Consider the following 16,964-nt stretch of genomic DNA (forward strand, 5'->3'; position numbering starts at 1 on the left):
TACTGCCAAAGCCCCCAGGGCTGCAGAAGCCCAGAGAGGTCAGGCTGGAGGTGGGAGGAAAGGTGGAGTCTAGAGCACAGAGCAAGAGCAATTTGACCTAAGAGCTGAAGAGAGGCAGCTGGAGTAGAGTCCTGAGCTGTCACTGCACCCCCTGCACTGCAAGGGAACAGGCAGATGGCTCCTGCCACAGCTCCTGCCCACAGGGACACTCAGGTCACACCAGCCAGCAGCAGTGCAGGCTCAGGCCCTGGCACAGCTTGCCCAGCTGACACATGCAGATTGAAAAGGGTTGTTCCCAGGCTGCGGGGCATGCAGTGCTCTGGGTGGAGAACTGCTGCCCAGCTAGAGATGACCCCACCTGCACAGCAGGTTTATGTGTTTCTCCTACCCACTTCATGGTGGCTGGGCAAGGGTAGAGATCAGCTAAAGCAGAGCTCTGAAAACCAGTCAGGGCAGGGGAGAGACCAGCAGCCCTATACCCTAAGGCACAGGCTGAGACCCCTTCCTCGGTATGGTAGGCATGGAACACAAGGGACCCCTCCGCGTAAACCATATTCTTTGATATTTTAATTCCAGTAAAACAAAACAACAGAAAAACAATTAAAACAAAAACAACCATGCCAACTGAAATACAATATCCTACCCTGAGGGTTCAGGGAGGCAGCAGCTCAGAGGAAGGGCTCTCACACCCTGATGGAACAAAGGGCAGTGTTTGATGCCTACTGGGAACATGAGAGACCCTGTCGGGGGGAGAAAGGGGGAGACTGATGCCTCCTTACCTCCATTCCCCATCAGCTGTTCCTACACAAGCAGAAAGACACAGAACAAATGCCTCAGGCTGCCTGGATCACTCACTACTGACAAACAGGGAATCATGCCCTCCTGCCCCCTGCCAAAACCAACCCCAACCAAACAAATCCAAAAAACCAGACGCCACCAAGGAGTCAGTAGCAGCCCATGGGAGCAGACCCCCTCCTAAGCAGATATGATATAGGGCAGAGGCCTGGCAGGTGAAGGAAGAGGCTTCCTCAGACTTTAGTCTACCTCTTCCATGTGGGATGCATCTTCATCTCCCTCCAGAGCGGGGATTTCATCAGGGACAGCTGCACTGGGCTCCTCTGCAGTCATCTTCATCAATGCCTGGGAGAGGGGAAGGAAAGGAGTAGTTGAGGCCTCCAAGTGACACCTGATCCCAGAGGTACAGCCTCTCCCAGAGCGAAGGCTGGCTCCTGCCCACATCCTGAGGGACAGGGCTATTAGCATCCAGTAGTTATGCCAAGCCACAGGACCTCCTGATTTACATTTTTAGCTAAGTAGCCAATGTGGAGAAAAAAGTTGGGTGCAAGCACAAGGTGTTTCACCAGATGGGTCACATCTCCCATGACAGACTTTTGACATTCGCTCTGAAGAAATAAAAAGCCTCAGCTTGTCATCTGAACAGCCCGGTGGTGGCTCCTGGCCTTGTGGAGGACAGGACAGTACACTCAGAGCCCTGAGCCCCCCTGAAGTACCTTGTTCCAGGTTTCCACTTCCCCTAGCCACCTTATGTACACAGCCAGTTCTGCACATCACACCAGCATGGTTCACTGGCCTCTCCCTGCCCCAAGACAGTTACACACTAGCCTGAGCAGCTAACCTGCTTTCAGAACCTACTCCAGGCCCGAGAAGCTGCATGGACACCTACCAAGCCCCAGTTTGATCTTCCTGTAGATGCGGTTGGAGCGGGTCTGGGGATCTTCCAGGGAGAAACCAGAGGACAGCAGAGCAGTCTCAAAGAGTAGCACCACCAGATCTTTGACGGCTTTGTCATTCTTGCCAGCATGGGCACTCTGGCAGAGGGTTCCCACAATTGCATGGTCAGGGTTGATCTCCAGGTGCTTCTTGGCCATTATATAGTCCATGGTAGTTGTCCCACAGTGCCTGAGCCTTCATGATGTGCTCCATGTTGGCCAACTGTACATGCTGGTGACGATGCAGCAGGGCGATAAGACCAACCAGTTTGAGATAGTTACCTGCCAATGCAGCCAAGGGTTAGCTGAGCGAGATCTCCATATGACCTGGACAGGACCCAGCCACAGCACACGTGCTACCCCAGGTCTTTGCCCCAGGTTCACCTGGGGAGACCCCAAAGCAAGAAGAGATCCTCCAAGCAGATCCAGGACTGCTGCACAGACTAGTTCGGACAGCTCAGCCAGCACTTTCACAGCACCCACTGCACGTTTCCCACACCCTCAATGTGGGAATTTGGGTCAGTGCCCCTCACCTGCACCCTGGCTGCTTAGAGCAAGGTGGTGCATGCTAGGACCTCCAGTCTCCTTTAGTGGCTCCTCTGCAGGAGATGAGGAAGGTGAGAGGCATGCATTGAGCTGGGGCCCTCGCCTGCATCACCGAGGGCCCAGCCCTCCTCCCTCCAGCCCAGGGCTGAGCTCCCTGCCCATCTCACCTTCTCCTGAAGGTAACCTGCCTCCACCTCACTAGGGCACGCAGAAGCTCTGGCTCACCTGTGACGTGGTACATACTCTTCTTGTCTCCTTCATATCGGACATGTACTCTGAAAGTGAAGTCACCTTCATCGCCTGACTTGGATGTGTGGTAATGCAGCAGCTCCAAAAGGTGCTTTTGGTGGGTTGAGTCCTCATAGATGCCCAGCTGGGGGCAGAAGAGATGCATAAAGCTTCCAGGATGGGACTTGCATGCACTTGGCCACCCACAAGGCACAGCCATCTCTGCCCACCCCCTAACCATTTGAGCCTGGGTCTAGGACAACCAGAGCAGCCAGCTGCCCACAAAGGCTCTCTGGGGCACTTGCGAGACCCCCTCTACCCTAACACCCACACAGAGAAGACACAGGGACAAGCCTGCTCCTCAGGCAGACAGGTCAGAGGCGCCTCTCTCTTCCAGGTGCAGGGTGCCCAGCTCACCTTCAGATTCTTGGAAAAGGCCTCATAAAATTTCTTGTAGTTCTCTTCGTCCTTTGCCAGCTCGGAGAAGAGCTCCGAGCATTTCTTTACAATGCTTTTGCGGATCACCTTGAGGATCTTGCTCTGCTGGATCATCTCATGAGAGACATTCAGAGGCAGGTCCTCCAAGTCCGCAACGCCCTGGATGAAGTCCGAGTAAGGGAAATGAAAACAGGAGTCAGGTTAGGAGCTCTGAGCTTCATCACAGGAGGAGAAGTGCTAAGATGCTGACTGCTGTGCACCCACACCAGCTAGTGCCTCAGCCAGCTGCTTTGTACTGGGAGTGGTACCACAGGCTGGGGGCAAGTCACAGCTCTGCACTGGGAGGCTGAGGCTGAGTTACTTAGGTACTCGGGGATGAGCTTGTCACAGCTGTCCATGATGAAGACACACCTCACATACAGCTTAATGTTATTCTTCTTCTTCTTCTCAAAGAGGTCAAAAGGGGCATGGCGTGGGATGAAGAGCAGGGCCCTGAATTCCAGCTGCCCTTCCACGAAAAAGTGCTGCGGAGCCAGGAAGCAAAAGCAGCTGCTGTGGTGGTACCCCTTCCCCAAGACCCGCTGAGGGCAGGCTGAACTGCCATTCCTCAGCACTGGGGCTGGCAGGGGGGCAAGCAGGGTCTCTAGCATCCAAGCAGCCTGCATTTCCCCCTCCTCAGCCCCACTGTCCCCTATGTGCCAGGGCTCTCTGGCATCGAGCAGGCCTGGATGGAGGAGTCGTGCTTCTCTGAGGCCCACCACCCTCACGTCCTGCTTCTAGGCTGGCACTGCCAACCCCCTCCACCTGCACAGGAGTCACAGTGCAGGCTGAGGCACCACTAAGTGGTCCGGGAGACCTCAGTCCCACTGAGGCTCAACCATGCAGTGGCTCTGGGTATGGGCTGGAAAGGGGCCCTCTATCTCTCCCTGGAAGCCAGGGTGGCCCAGCACCCACCTTGACAGTCAGGTGGTCCTCTCAGTCATTGATGAGGCTTTTGTAAAACTTACCATACTCCTCCTGGGTGATGTTGTCAGGGTTGTGGGTCCAAATAGGCTTGGTCTCCTGGTCAATATATTTCTCCTTGATTTTCTTGATCTTTTTCTTCTTGCCTTTGTCTGCCTCCTCCTCATCAGAGCCCACATCCTCGATTTTGGGTTTCTCCTCATCTTTGGATGCTGACTCTTCTTCCTTCTCACTTTTCTCCTCCTCTGCCTCATCATCACTGATCTCTTTCTCACGCTTCTCCTGCTGTGGAGAAAGGGACAAGCAAGAGTCAGGTTTAGCGCCAAGCAACTGTTACCAGGAATCCTTTTGCTCTAGATGAGAGAAATGGGTGTCCTCCAAGGCGCAACAAATGCAACATCTGGAACCAAGGCTTCTCCTGAAACCAGCTCTCAGAGTCCCTCCATGCAACCAAAACCCGTGTCTGAGTAGATGAGACAAGGGGCAGGAAACCCTCCTCCCTCCATGGCTGGTTTAGATGACCTCCAGCTGCACAGATCAAAGGCCAGAAGCATGACTGAATACCCACCACCTTCACCTCCAGTAAGCCCCCAGCCTCAAATCACCTCTGGCCACAGAAGCTGGGAGCACCACTGCTCAGTACCCAGCAGCCAGGAGCTATTGAAGGGACCAGAAGAGACCATACTCTGCCCTTTTCTGGCCTTCTCCCAAAACCACCAATACCACCCACTCCTGCCTCCAGCTTTCCAGTGTGTCCCCACAGTCCTTCCCTTATGTACGTAGAGTGTGATGGGGTAGCCAATGAACTGAGAGTGCTTCTTCACCACCTCTTCAACTCCCAAGCGCACTGCTCATCATATTGTATTTGGTAATGACAACAACCTTCTTAGCCACTAGATAAGCAGAATAGAAACCCACACCAAACTGCCCGATCATGGAGATGTCTGCGCCAGCCTGTAAAAGCAGAAAAAGACTGACAGACCAGGGAAGAGACAGGAGATGTCCGCAACTGACTCTCAGCAGCAAAGAACTGGGTCAACATGCAGAGAACAAGAGGCAAGCACCAACAGGCAGCCAGCCCTACCCTCAGCTTCTCCCTGCTGCTGGAAAGGTGGGGAAGCACACTTGTGTAGACCAACAGCTCCCCCAGCAAAAAAACAGCAGGGCTGGGGTTATACCCCAGTGAAAGGCTATGGCCCAGGCCCTAGGGAACCCATGCAGCCAAAGGCAATCCACCTGCAGAGCTTCCATGAAAGCTTTGGTACCAGATTTGGCAATAGTACCCAGGTTGTTGATGAGGTCTGCTTTTGTCATCCCAATGCCAGTGTCCACCAGGGTGAGCGTGCGGTTCCGGGGGTTGGGGACTATGTCAATCTTGAGGTCCTTACTGGTGTATAGCTTTGAGGGGTCAGTCAGGCTCTCATAGCAGATCTTATCTGGTGCCTAGGGGAGAGGGTGGTGCTCACCATGGCCTCCCTCCTCAACAGCCGCCTCTCTCCCCCAGCACAAGCCTTGCAGGCTGCCCGGACATCGGCCTCTCCCTGGGCACCCCTGACGGGACGTCAGCCTCCCCTGAGTCCCCCAACCAGAGGAAGACCACCCTGGTGGGGGTGAGCAGGACCTGGGCTCCTGTCAGAGGCGTTGGAGATGAGCTCCTGCAGGAAGATCTCCTTGTTGGAGTAGCAGGTGTTGACAATGATGAGCGACATGACCTGGGCGATCTCCACCTGGAAGGCAAAGGTCTCCGCATCCTCCTCTTCATGCTGTACTTCCCCAGGCATCTGCCATCCTGAGGCTGTGTGTGAGCGGGGGCCCCGTGGGGTGAGGAGGAGACAAGATGGAGGGGACATGAGACTACCTGAAAGGAGGTTGTAGTGAGGCGGGAGTCAGTCTCTTCTCCCAGGTAACAAGCGATAGGACAAGAGGAAACAGCCTCAAGTTGCGCCAGGGGAGGTTTAAATTGGATATCTGGAAAAATTTCTTCACCAAAAGGGTTATCAAGCATTGGAACAGGCTGCCCAGGGAAGTGGTGGAGTCACCATCCCTGTATGTAGTTAAAAGACATGTAGATGTGGTGCTTAGGGACCTGGTTTAGTGGTGGACTTGGCAGTGCTAGGGTAACGGTTGGACTTGATGATCTTAAAGCCCAGAGGAGGGCCACAAAGGTGATCAGAGGGCTGGAGCACCTCTCCTACAAAGAGAAGCTGAGAGAGTTGGGCTTGTTCAGCCTGGAGAAGAGAAGGCTCCGGGGAGACCTAGCAGCCTTCCAGCACCTGAAGGGAGCCTACAGGAAAGCTGGGGGGACTTTTTACAAGGGCATGTAGTGACAGGACGAGGGGGAATGGTTTTAAACTGAAAGAGGGGAGATTTAGATTAGATATTAGGAGGAAATTCTTTCCTGTGAGGGTGGTGAGACACTGGAACAGGTTGCCCAGAGAAGTTGTGGATGCCGCTCCCTGGCAGTGTTTAAGGCCAGGCTGGGCTGGGCTTTGAGCAACCTGGTCTAGTGAAAGGTGTCCCTGCCCATGGCAGGGGGGTTGGAACTAGATGATCTTTAAGGTCCCTTCCAACCCAAACCACTCTATGATTCTATGAAAGGTCCTTTCCAACCAAAACAGTTCTATGATTCCACGATTCTATGCTCTGTGGGGGGACATGCTGTAGGGATCGTGCCAGAGCAAAGCAGGCCCGTTTTCCCCATTGGAAACCAGTGTTTGGATATGCTGTATTTTTAGTGTCTAAGGGCAATAAGATAAATTTCATGCCTTATTCTCCCTGTTGGGGCTGTGGGCTCACAGGTCTGAATCCTTCGTGGTGCAAAGCTGGAGCAATGCCTGACCGGCAAAGGAAGACGGTGTTGGGATGAGGGGACCTGGGCCCTACAGCTTTTGGCTGGGGAGGCCAAGGAGGTGATGGCTGTGAATGGTGTGGGGCAGGGGGGTGGTGTGTGGGGTGAAGGCCTGCTGGCAGGTCGGTGTATTTCCCACCCAGGAGCAGGAGGTGGCACTCTGGCTGTTCCCAGGCACAAGGGAAGCTCCCAGGTACATGTGGCACAGGTCACTGCACCCCAAAACGTGCAGGTGCATCCTCTTAGCAGAGGTGCTGAGGGCAGCACCCCCTTCCCATGCTGGCCATGTCCCACACACCACTTCATCGCCTGATGCTGGCTATAGGGGACCCCGGGGTCACTCAGGGAATGCCAGTGCCCCCTCCCTTCAGCCCTCTCCCCTGTGGTGATGGAGACACACACACATACCCAAAGGGGCGTTTCAATCTTTTTATATAAAATGGCAACTGTACAGACACATTTACACGGACAAGGGATGGGAAAGCCAAGGGAGACATCAGGCCTCCCTCTGCAGCACAGGCAGGAAGGGAAGGCAGCCTAGGTGGGAAGGGAGTTGCCTCCTCTCCTCTTGCAGCCCATGGTGGGACCTCCTGTCACACAACCAGGAGGCAGAAAGAAAACTGGAAAAATCACCCCCCCAAAAAAAAAAGTAGGGAACAAAGGCAAGGAGAGGGGGAGAAGGTGGGGTGTGGAGACCTCCTCATCCTTCAGCCTAGCCCTGGTGTTAGTTCTTTATGTGGGTGGGACATGGATGTCTATGATGTCCCTGGGATGCTGCTGCACAGGGGGATGGACACCTAGCAGAGAGCGGGGATGGAGAGGCTGGCTGGGGCTCTCCTCCCCATTTGCAAGTCTCACCAGCAGGAGAAGTGGTGTGGGATGTTTCCAGGCCCCCTGGAAGGAGAGGAGAGCAAGTCCCTAGGTGCCCTGGGGACAAGGGCAAGAGAGGAAATAACACTGGATACCAGCCATCGACTCTGTCAGAGAGGAGGAGGCTGAGAATGGCTTTTGGCCTTGAGCTGGGGAAATTATGCAGCACGGGAGGCAGCTGGACCTCTGCGAGATCCCAGGGGTCTTACACACACACAGCATGGGGAAGGAGAAGGCACGTAGGCCTGAAGGCATCACACAGCCGAGCGTGGCAGGAGCCAGGCCAACCCTGCAGGAGTGGAACCATCCCTGGGTGTAATGTCCGCCATGGCAGTGTGATTTGGCAGGGGCAGGCGTGAGGTGCTATCTCCCCACGGCGCTGAGGTGTCCAGGGCCTTAGAGGAGGGTGCGGAGCCATCTCTTGGTGTCCCTGCACCCTCCAGGTGCCTCTGCTAGATGAGAATTCGGAACAGGAAGGAGATGGCAGCTCCTAGGGCCAAGCCCAGTGACAGGAAAAAGGCCATGACGGCTCCAGCTGTCTCTGCTTCGTGGGCAAGCACTTTCCTAGGGGAGAAACAGGTGTCAGACCCATCCTCGGGGGTGCGTGCCCTGTGCCCCGCCGTGAGTTCAACAGAGGGATGGGAGGAGGCCACAGTGTAGCCAGAAGCTGTGTTTCTCCGCAGCAGAGGAATGGCAAGAGCAAATCCACCTGGGCTCTGAGAGCCTGCCTCCACATTACGGGGTCATAGAGAAAGAAAAAGTGCATCAGGCAGGCTGCCCTGAAGCTTCCGGTGCCAGGGACACCCCTCCCTGACTCCTGCCCCCAAGCACTGCAGCCCGCATGGCTGAGCCCCAGCTGGGCTCCCCGTGCTGCCTGCGCTGGACAAGGGTGCTCACCCTAAGGTGGGTGCTGTGCTGCGCTTTGCTCCCCTCCAAATCCCCGCTGCGTCCGGCCCCTTCCCCAGCATGGCGGGGGGGGGAACAGAGAGCCCAGACAATAGTTTCCTCACCTCTAGGGTATGGAGGCACAAGGCTGGGAGACGGGATGGTGGGGTTGTCTTCCCCGAGGTGGTGTGGCAATTCCCCTCTGTGGGTGTAACCAACCCTTCCCCTGTCTCCAGCTCTTACTCACTTGGGCCCGAAGCACATGCAAAGGCTGGCCAGGTAGCCGTTGGAGATGGAGAAGAAGATCATGAAGATGATGTACCAGGCGTCATGAGAGAACGCGACAGGCAGGTAGTTACGGGGCTGCACGTTGCACAGCATGAAAAGAGGGATAAAGATGACACGGAGGGCCACCATCACTGGCAGGAGGCAGCTGTCCTTCCCAGGCTGGAAGAAAAACACAGGTCACTGAGCAGCTAAGAAGTGGACACTGCCCATCTCATGGCATGCCAGCAGGGGCTATACAGAGGCTGTCCTGACTGCGCTGGGGCTGTGGAGAAGCCACGGAGAGGGCAAAGCTGCTGAGAGACTTTCTCTGCTGCAACAAATCTCAGCATCACCACTTGCTATGGTAAGGAGGTCCTACTAGGTCTGATTACTGCCCTGAAGTCCTATCCCAGCTGAACTGGAGAGCAGCAGCACTAGAGCCAAAATACTGAGCTGGGCTTGTGAGTGACTGCTAAGCCCTTGCTGGAAACCACAGGCCGGCAGGCAGGAGAGCCTTGTGCATGCTCACGCAAACTCCTCCTGCAGCAAAACACCGCGCAGGACAAGGTTGGCTGAGGTAAATCCCCTCGGCACCTCAGGGCCTGCAAACTGGGCTTTAACCAGCCCTTCAGCCTCCTACGCCATCCCTCAGCCAAGCGGGGCAAGATCCAGCAATCTGGGAAAGCGATTACGCTGGGGCTGTTTCGGACAGTGCTGGGAAAGGCACGGACCGAATCAAAGTCTCCTCAGATCCTAGCAGAGTCCCTGGATGCATGAGGCTGGGACGAAGGAGGCACCGTCCCCCTCCCCATGTTGTCCCTGCAGCTGGGACCAAGGCAGCCCCTGGTATGAGACGTGCCAGGGTCCCCTCAGTGGGGTGCCAGGGTCACAGATGACAGGGCTCACTGGTCTGGGGATAGGAGAGACCCACAGCTGCCTCGGGAGCTGCCTGGGCTGGTACAGCCATGGGACACCTCATGAGCAGGGAGGGAAGCTGAGGTTAGGCCAGCTGCGCCTCCGTGGGCAAACTGGCAAGAGCAGCAGCCTCTCCTGCCTGAGGAGGAGAAAAGGAGCGAGCGGGGCCCCTACCAGGGAAGTGAGGCCCAAACCGCACGCAGTCAGACTTTCCACACAGCCTTGTTTTGGAATCGTCTGCTGCTGGGTCATCCCACCACGGAGGCTGTGGCCTGGACACCCGTCAAGGCGGCTTGTGGCCAAGGCCGAGGGCAGCCAGCAGCAATGGCTGGGGGAGAAGGAGCTCCAGGCCGCAGGGAAGCCAGGGCTGGACAGACCCCATGGCGCGTGGTGCTGAGGAGCTTCTCTAAACAAACAGCCTGAACAATACATGGGGAAACGGCTCCTGGGGGGTGGGTGAAGGGGCAGGAAGAGACACCGACCCAATGGGACAGCCCCCTTCCTCGCCCACCCCCATCACAGCTCCCATCACTCAGTCCCAGCAGCTCTGAGCCAGGCAGGAGAGATGAGAGCAAGGGGACACGGCAGAGGACAGCTCTGTGACCCACGTGGCATGGCTTTGCCCTGCTCCCAGGACAAGGCTCTTTAAAGCAGCTGTGTTCTGTGTGGAGGCCAGAGGTTTTATTTTGGGCTGCCCTGTCTTTCACCCTCTTTCTCTGCCGCCCTCCTGCCTGGCTGTTTGCATAGCTGGAGTGAAGGTTTGTTTACAAAGAGGCTGAAGGAGAGAAGGCAGCTTCATCCAAGCCATGCTGAAAGAGGTGTGGGAGGAAGACAGGACAACACTGTGGTTCTCAGCTCTGACCTATAAATCTTTACTTAGGACTTAAAGCCGGGCAGGAGTCAGCTCTGCGCCTCCTTCCTCCAAGCCATGGGTGGCAGCCCCAGTGACCGCCATGGCTGAGGGGCCTGGGGATGAGGAGTGCCTGGGCATTTGCTCCCTGCCCCATGCTTACCCATGTGAAGAGGGCGGTGAGACTCCGTCCTGTCCAGTCAAAGACATTAAAGAGCAGGAAGCAGGAGACAGGGATGAAGTAGAGACCTGCAGAAGGGGGAGAAGGTCACTGACGAGCCCAGGGTGCCCCAGGCCCTCCTGCCGATTGCATGGAGACTGTCTTTCCAGTCTGGGTCCTCCTGGTTTCCCGCTAAGGGCTGGAATGCTCTTCCAACCAAGCCGGTGTCCCCATACAAACCATCACGCACAACCGTCTCCTCTTCCCCTCAGGCATCTCTACTACTTCAAGCCCCACTTCCTTTGCTCCCATTACCTTGTTCCCAGTTTCCTCCTACCCCCCCCCATCCCTGGCCACACTTACCCCATCTGTTTCCCTCTCCGAGGACAGTGGTCACCTTAGCTGTGACAGAAGGAAAGACGCCGATGGTGACAGTGAAGACAAAGCAGACAGACAGAGCCATGACCCAGAGCTAGGCAGATGAAAGAAAGAGGCTGGTACCAAACACAAGGCAAGAGACCAGCGCAGGACTGGTCTCTCCCCATGCTCTCCTACACCTGTGCCCACCCCTTGATATGAGGGGCAGGGCAGGGGTTGCTGGCAACTCACAGACCTTCTTAAAAATAGCAATGACCGAGGGCTTCTCATCAGGGTTATGGATAGGGATGATCTTTGAGTTATTCTGCTCCATCCCATTGGGCTCGTCTGCAGGGAGAGACACAAGTAGGGCATAGCAGACCCCAGAAAGCTGGGATCTAATTTAGTCCTTCTGTCTCATTCTTCCTCTCCGCTCTTCCTCTTTTTCCTTCCTCTTCCTCCTCTCTGTCCCTCACCTTTCTTAATCAGGTCTCTCTTCGTCTCCAGCTCTGCATTGTACACACGGTACTCTGTCTTGTCCTTCATGGAGTAGTATCGGAAGAAATCCTGCAGAGAGACAGCAATAGAGAACTCATTCATGCGTGAGGAAAGAAGGCTGCCAGGGGCTGTGTGGTAATAGCAGATATGGGCAAATGCAACATGGGCAAAGTATTCCTTCCACTTATGTCCAATCCTTATGCTTTCCTGCTCACCCGGGGGCTCATTTCTACAGTGTCCCAAGGATACTGGGGTATCTGAGGTGGGAAGTATCCCAGAGAGCTCCCTCAGGACAGGGGAGAGCTTCCCCTGGCCCAGGAGGCAGGTCAGAGCCAAGGCTGGGGTGCTAGTGGCCCACGGTCTTTGTGCTGTGATGTGCAAAGCTTCCATGTCCCCACACCTTTCCCCACCGGGATGAAAGTCTCACCATGCGAGGCAGGAGGATGTAGGAGAAGATTGCCAGCACGATCGCCACACAGGCCGTGGTGAAGTAACCAATGAAGCTCTCAGGTTGCTGGGCGCCAACTGGGAGCACAGGAAGGGAGGAGACGGGGGGAAAAAGGAAGAAGATGATGAGAGCTGAGAGGAGCGAGGCCCTGCTTCCATCTCCCACCCAACCCTGCGGTGTTACCCCAGCAGACCCTGTTGACAGCAGTGCTCTGGGAAGGCCCTGTCACCTGCAGGGCAGGGATTACTCACTGGCAATACTGAAGATCATCGCCAAAGCGGCAAAGGTGCCCGCCAAGCCCTGCCCGCTCATGATGGGCGCTGTGTAGCTGGCAGGCAGGAGCCCTGCCAGCCCAAAGAGGCTGCTCTGGAGGATGGCACCAAAGGCTGCAAAGGGGAAAGATGAGTAGAAATGAGAAACCAAAGGCAAGGATGGACTGCACCTCCACGGGGAGCCAAGGCCCCTGCCCTGTGAGGCAAGGCAGGTCCCCCTCTTCCTTGGCTCTCCCACAGTGAGGTTCATGCTCTTCTCCCAGAGAGATCAGTCCTAGCCATGGGGCTGTGCCCCTTTCCTTCCCCCCGCTGCCTCACGCACAGTTGATGAAGACGATGCTGATCATGGTAAAGATGAAGAAGGGAAGAGGCTCCATGGCGACCTTCACCATGATCGCGGTGACTAAAAACACCAGCCCGATGGCCACCAGGCTACCCGAGATGCGGATCTGCTGGGGAATCCTGCAAGAGAGGGTCTCAGTGAGGAAAAGCCACCCCCAAAAGCCTGTGAGACTGGGGCCAAGCTCTCCCATGGGAATCCCAGCCAAGCCCCAGCACAAGAGACAGGTGTTTTGCCTTTGACTTGACTGAAAGTTTGGCTCCGTGCTGGGGCAGGAGGACGGGCCAGGGCTGGGTGGCCCTGTGGGGGCTGGCAGGGGCAAGGACAGGGCAAGGCTTACCGCTGGTGGATGAAGGAGTTGAGGCAGGTGAAGATGAGGAGGGGCACCATGGCGCAGAGAGTCATGAAGTTGTCAAACATGGACTGCAGGTAGGAGGGGGGCAAAGCAGCACCACTGGTCTCATTCCAGATGTGGCTCATCTCCTCCGGGTCCGCAAGGCGGCTGATGAAATACTGCAAGGGAAGGAGCCTGGTGGGGCTGAGGTGCCTCCTGCCAGCACACTCAGGCCACCCTTGTACCCCCTCCAGCCCCATGCCCAGCCCAGGGCTCCTCCTGCCGCCTCAGTGTCACTTGTCCCACCCAGGTCACCCATGCTTCTGTCTCCTGCATGCAAATGCAGGGGGCTCTACGCCAAGCTGTGCTGCCACACCTACAGCGTGGTCCCTAGAGGTGACAGGGGACAATTAGTGTCATGGGCAGCAGCAGGAGGGAAGTCCTCACCTCCCTGGCAGTCATGAAGAAATTCCATGGCAGCAGTGTTCCCAGGCCGAGGATGAAGAAGATCAGCCAGACAGCCTTGTACCTGCAGAAGGGACAGAGTGGTTTGGAGCAGGACTCTGGGAGGGACAGAGGACAGGCATCACTTCTGACTGTCCCCAGCCCCGTGGCCGGAGGCACCAGGAAGAGGAGGGAGGATGAAATTTATTGCCCTGTCTGTGCCCCACAGCCCCTGCTAGCCTGGGCTGCCAGAGGAGATGTGGCACCACAGAGGGGCTGTGGGAAGCCCTCCCTAGGAGGGTATGAAGGGGCGGGGGGCTGGCTGCTCCTTGGCATGTGGCACCCAGATGCACAGCAGCCATCACCAGAGCTGTGAGGGAGTCACGCTCCCCAGGCGTGTCCCAGCATCGGGGACTGTTTACAGCCCGTTTGCTATGTAAATGCTGACTGATGGAGGGAGCATCTCGGGGAAGGGACAGCTCGGTAGCCCAGTGAGCATGCAGAAGAGGGGGTCCCCCAGACGCTGGGTCCCCTGTCCTCCCTCACCTCCTGGTATCCTGGATATGTCCCCAGACCCATACTGGAGCCTGATATTACCTATCTTGGGGCCCGTCTCTTGCTGTCATCTTGCACGGCAAGGGTCAGCACAGGTCCCAGCAGTTCTCGTGGCTGCTCTCCGTCTGGAAAGCAAACAGAGGATTTTATGAGGGAGTGAGTGATGCAGGCCAGGCAGGGGCAGTGCTCGTTTTAACCCCTCGGCCATGCCACCAGGTAAGTGCTCCACAGTACCAGGGGCAAAACAGAGCCGGCAAATAGAGAGAGCACGGCGCAGTGGCTTGGGAGCCCTGCGGCTCAGAGCCCTCTGGCCGAGGGGCTGTGATACACGGCCTTAAGCTGCTGGCTGGGGGACTCCAAGCCTTCCCTCCGAAAGGGAAACCGCTTTCCTGAGGTGCCCAGGCTGCTGGGCGCCAGCTGCCCGGCTGCTCCGCAGCAGGCTCTGAAGGGATTTGTGAGCCTGCAGCTCTCTGCCCCCAATCCTCGGGCTGTGGGCGAAGCGTGTGCGCAGCGGGCTGCATCCCCCCCCCCCCCCCACCTCCCTCCAACGCCTGGGGCACGGCGGCACAAAAGGCACATTTAATTCAGCAGCCCTTCTGGCCAGAGCCACACAAACCCCCCATTTCCAATTCCTGCTTCCCTGGGGCTCTCACAGCCCTTTCCTGGGTCACCTTGGAAAGCCAAGGGCGTCCCTGGCACTGCTGTCCCCTCCCTGGCACCCACAGCTCCTTTCCCCAGGTCACCACCTGCCCAGCCCCTGCCACCACTCTGGCGTTGCTGTCCCGGCAGACAGCCCCAGAGGGGCACCCCAGGAGCCCCGAGAAAGGACCTTCCCTCGCCGATCCCCCCCGCTTCCCGGGGCAGAGCAGGATTAGCCACCCCGAAGAAGCCGCAGGCCTGCCTTGTCCTTTTCCAGTCGGGGCGGCGCAGCATGGGGCGCTCCGGCACCTCTCCCAGGGCTTCATCCGCAGCGGGGCTCCCGGCGCTGAGCCCCCGGCCCCCCGGGGGCATGCCCTTCAGCCACCCGCACCGCTGCCGGCTACAGCATCCCTGCCTGCACCCTGCCAGGTAGGGCGTGGGAGGAGGCAGGCAGGCAGGCAGCAGCATGCCGGGATCTGTAGTCCCTGCCAGCCCCGGCGTGCCTTAAAGGCAGCGGAGTCCGTCCCTTGTCGCAGGTGCCCACGTGGTTCTGGGCACAGTTCACCTCCTTCCCCCGGTGTGGTCCTGCAGGTTGGGGAGCCTACAGCTGCGATGGAGCCGAAACGGAGATGGCAGGACATGGAGAGGGATTTGGGAAGCCCGTTAGCTGCTTGGAAAAGCCAGAGCAGGCTGACAGGTAGGGCTGCACAGGACTGAGAGCCCCACCGACCTGGCAGGTGCCACTCCATGACTCCAGAGCCGTCTGCAGTGTGGCTCCCCTGCCTTCCCATGCAGACGGCTCAGCGCATGGCAGGTCCTGCCTTGCCCTTGGGAGCCAGCCGGGCTTCCAGAGAAAACATCCCAAAATCCCCTCCTGGCAGCCTGCCAGTGCCTCTATGGGCAGGAGACACCCCGAGCCCTGACCCTTGATTAGCAGGGGGATCTGCAAGCACAACTGCCACCCCCTCGCACACAGAAACCCCATCAGGGCCGCTGCTTGTCCCCGAGCAAACAGATCTCACCCCAAAACAGGTGGAAGAACCCCAGTTCTCCCCACAGGTCCCCAGCAAGCCCTCAACACGCTGCCCCTTGACCAGCCAAGCCCCTGGTCCCCCTCCCAGCCTCCTACCAGGTCACATCAGTGTCCCAAGAAAGAGGGGCAAGGACTGACCCCACAGACATACCTGGGGAGGACAGAGCCAGGGCAAGCCCTGTGTTCGGTGTATTTGAAGGTGGCGTGTCCCCCCCACTTCCGCACCCCCCCCTGCACTTGTGGGTGAGTGTCTGGCCCCGGCTCAAGTCACGGGGGCTGGGGCCATGTGGGTCTGGTGGCATCCGCGGAAGAGGAGAAGAGGTGTCGGGTACCACAGCTGGCACATGGCCCAGGTCCTGCTGCCCAGGCATCCAGGGAAGGGAGGAAGGGAAGGCTGTCGTGGAGCCAGGGTCATTGGGGAGGAGGCAGAGGGGGTCGGGAGTGAGGCTCAGGGGGTGCTGGAGCAGGGTGCTGCGTGCTGCTCTGCCATGCTGTTTTCCCAGCTGCCTCCTGCTTCCATCCAGAGAACACCCACATCCCTGCGTCAGCAGCCCGAGCTCCTCGGCGGGTGCTGCCCAGCTGCCCGGCCACAGCCTCCTGCCTGCTCTGTTTGTTTTCTGTCTCACTTTGCTAAGTGCCTCCTATTTTTTTTTCACAAAGAGCAGGTGCCTGCCAAGGGGCGCACGGGTCAGCACTCATTACGGCAGGAAACGCGTCCAGCCGCCGGCTCTTACAAACAACCCTACAACAAACAGGAAAGGTCACACGAACCAACACCAGCAACAGGTGGCAACCCTGCTCCCACCCGGCGAGAGCAGCCCTGCCGTAAGGGACTGGGGGACAAAGGCCACCCTCCAGCCACCGGCCTGGCACAGTGCAGCTCTAACCACCTCCCTGAGGGGTCTCCTGATGTTTAGCCCAGCCACCAGCTCGGTGGCCGCACAGCCTGCAGGACAGGGGAAAGGAGGAGTGTTGCAGGGCCCTGGCGTAAGGACATCCATTTTGTTCCTGGGCGTAGAGCGGTCTGTCTCATCCCCACAGAAGCCACGCGTAAGCGGAAGGAGCAAGATAACAAGAAGCGGGCTTAACAAACCACAGGCTAGTGCAGGTACAAACAAGAGATGGCACAATTTTAATGGCCCATTCACGCCACACAAAGGCCTTGGCAGACGCTAAGTGACACCTGCGGTACTGGGCCACGCGCAGTCCCATTGCCAGCCAAGCCCTGAGAGCCCATAGCAGGTCCAGCCGTCATCAAAACTGCCCAACCTCCGCAGAAAAACTTGCACTGCAGGACAGCCGCCCCTGCAGACAGCCCTTTGTCACTGGGCTTCGGAGATCTCC

At 57.5% G+C, this 16,964-nt stretch overlaps 2 protein-coding genes across 8 annotated transcripts in view; both read right to left on the bottom strand.

Moving 5' to 3' along the window:
- Positions 1 to 650: 650 nt before the first annotated feature.
- Positions 651 to 5,686, bottom strand: HSP90AB1 (heat shock protein 90 alpha family class B member 1). The gene is given in 13 exon segments (XM_068399622.1): positions 651 to 1,123; positions 1,125 to 1,140; positions 1,685 to 1,905; positions 1,907 to 1,949; positions 1,952 to 2,012; positions 2,476 to 2,649; positions 2,922 to 3,112; positions 3,304 to 3,466; positions 3,897 to 4,175; positions 4,667 to 4,739; positions 4,741 to 4,859; positions 5,142 to 5,341; positions 5,527 to 5,686. Coding segments are annotated over 13 exon segments (1,788 nt in total). The 3' UTR covers positions 651 to 1,035.
- A 1,483-nt stretch (positions 5,687 to 7,169) lies between these two features.
- Positions 7,170 to 16,964, bottom strand: part of SLC29A1 (solute carrier family 29 member 1 (Augustine blood group)) — a 34,362-nt gene continuing 24,567 nt past the window's right edge. For 5 of the 7 annotated variants that reach the window (XM_068412387.1, XM_068412358.1, XM_068412377.1 and 2 more), the window contains 12 exons: positions 13,991 to 14,073; positions 13,397 to 13,478; positions 12,956 to 13,128; positions 12,598 to 12,737; positions 12,255 to 12,389; positions 11,983 to 12,080; positions 11,534 to 11,624; positions 11,314 to 11,405; positions 11,064 to 11,172; positions 10,704 to 10,789; positions 8,756 to 8,955; positions 7,170 to 8,187 (listed from right to left, as the gene is read on the bottom strand). In XM_068412387.1, the coding sequence (XP_068268488.1) occupies positions 8,076 to 8,187; positions 8,756 to 8,955; positions 10,704 to 10,789; positions 11,064 to 11,172; positions 11,314 to 11,405; positions 11,534 to 11,624; positions 11,983 to 12,080; positions 12,255 to 12,389; positions 12,598 to 12,737; positions 12,956 to 13,128; positions 13,397 to 13,478; positions 13,991 to 14,019 (1,347 nt within the window). In that variant the 5' untranslated portion in view covers positions 14,020 to 14,073 and the 3' untranslated portion in view covers positions 7,170 to 8,075. Of the gene's footprint in view, positions 8,188 to 8,755; positions 8,956 to 10,703; positions 10,790 to 11,063; positions 11,173 to 11,313; positions 11,406 to 11,533; positions 11,625 to 11,982; positions 12,081 to 12,254; positions 12,390 to 12,597; positions 12,738 to 12,955; positions 13,129 to 13,396; positions 13,479 to 13,990; positions 14,074 to 14,849; positions 15,183 to 15,771; positions 15,834 to 16,964 lie in introns of those variants that run through there. The other 2 variants (XM_068412403.1, XM_068412394.1) reach the window with 2 other exon arrangements.

This window comes from Nyctibius grandis, chromosome 1 (assembly GCF_013368605.1).
Source record: "Nyctibius grandis isolate bNycGra1 chromosome 1, bNycGra1.pri, whole genome shotgun sequence".
Taxonomy (NCBI): Eukaryota; Metazoa; Chordata; class Aves; order Nyctibiiformes; family Nyctibiidae; genus Nyctibius; species Nyctibius grandis.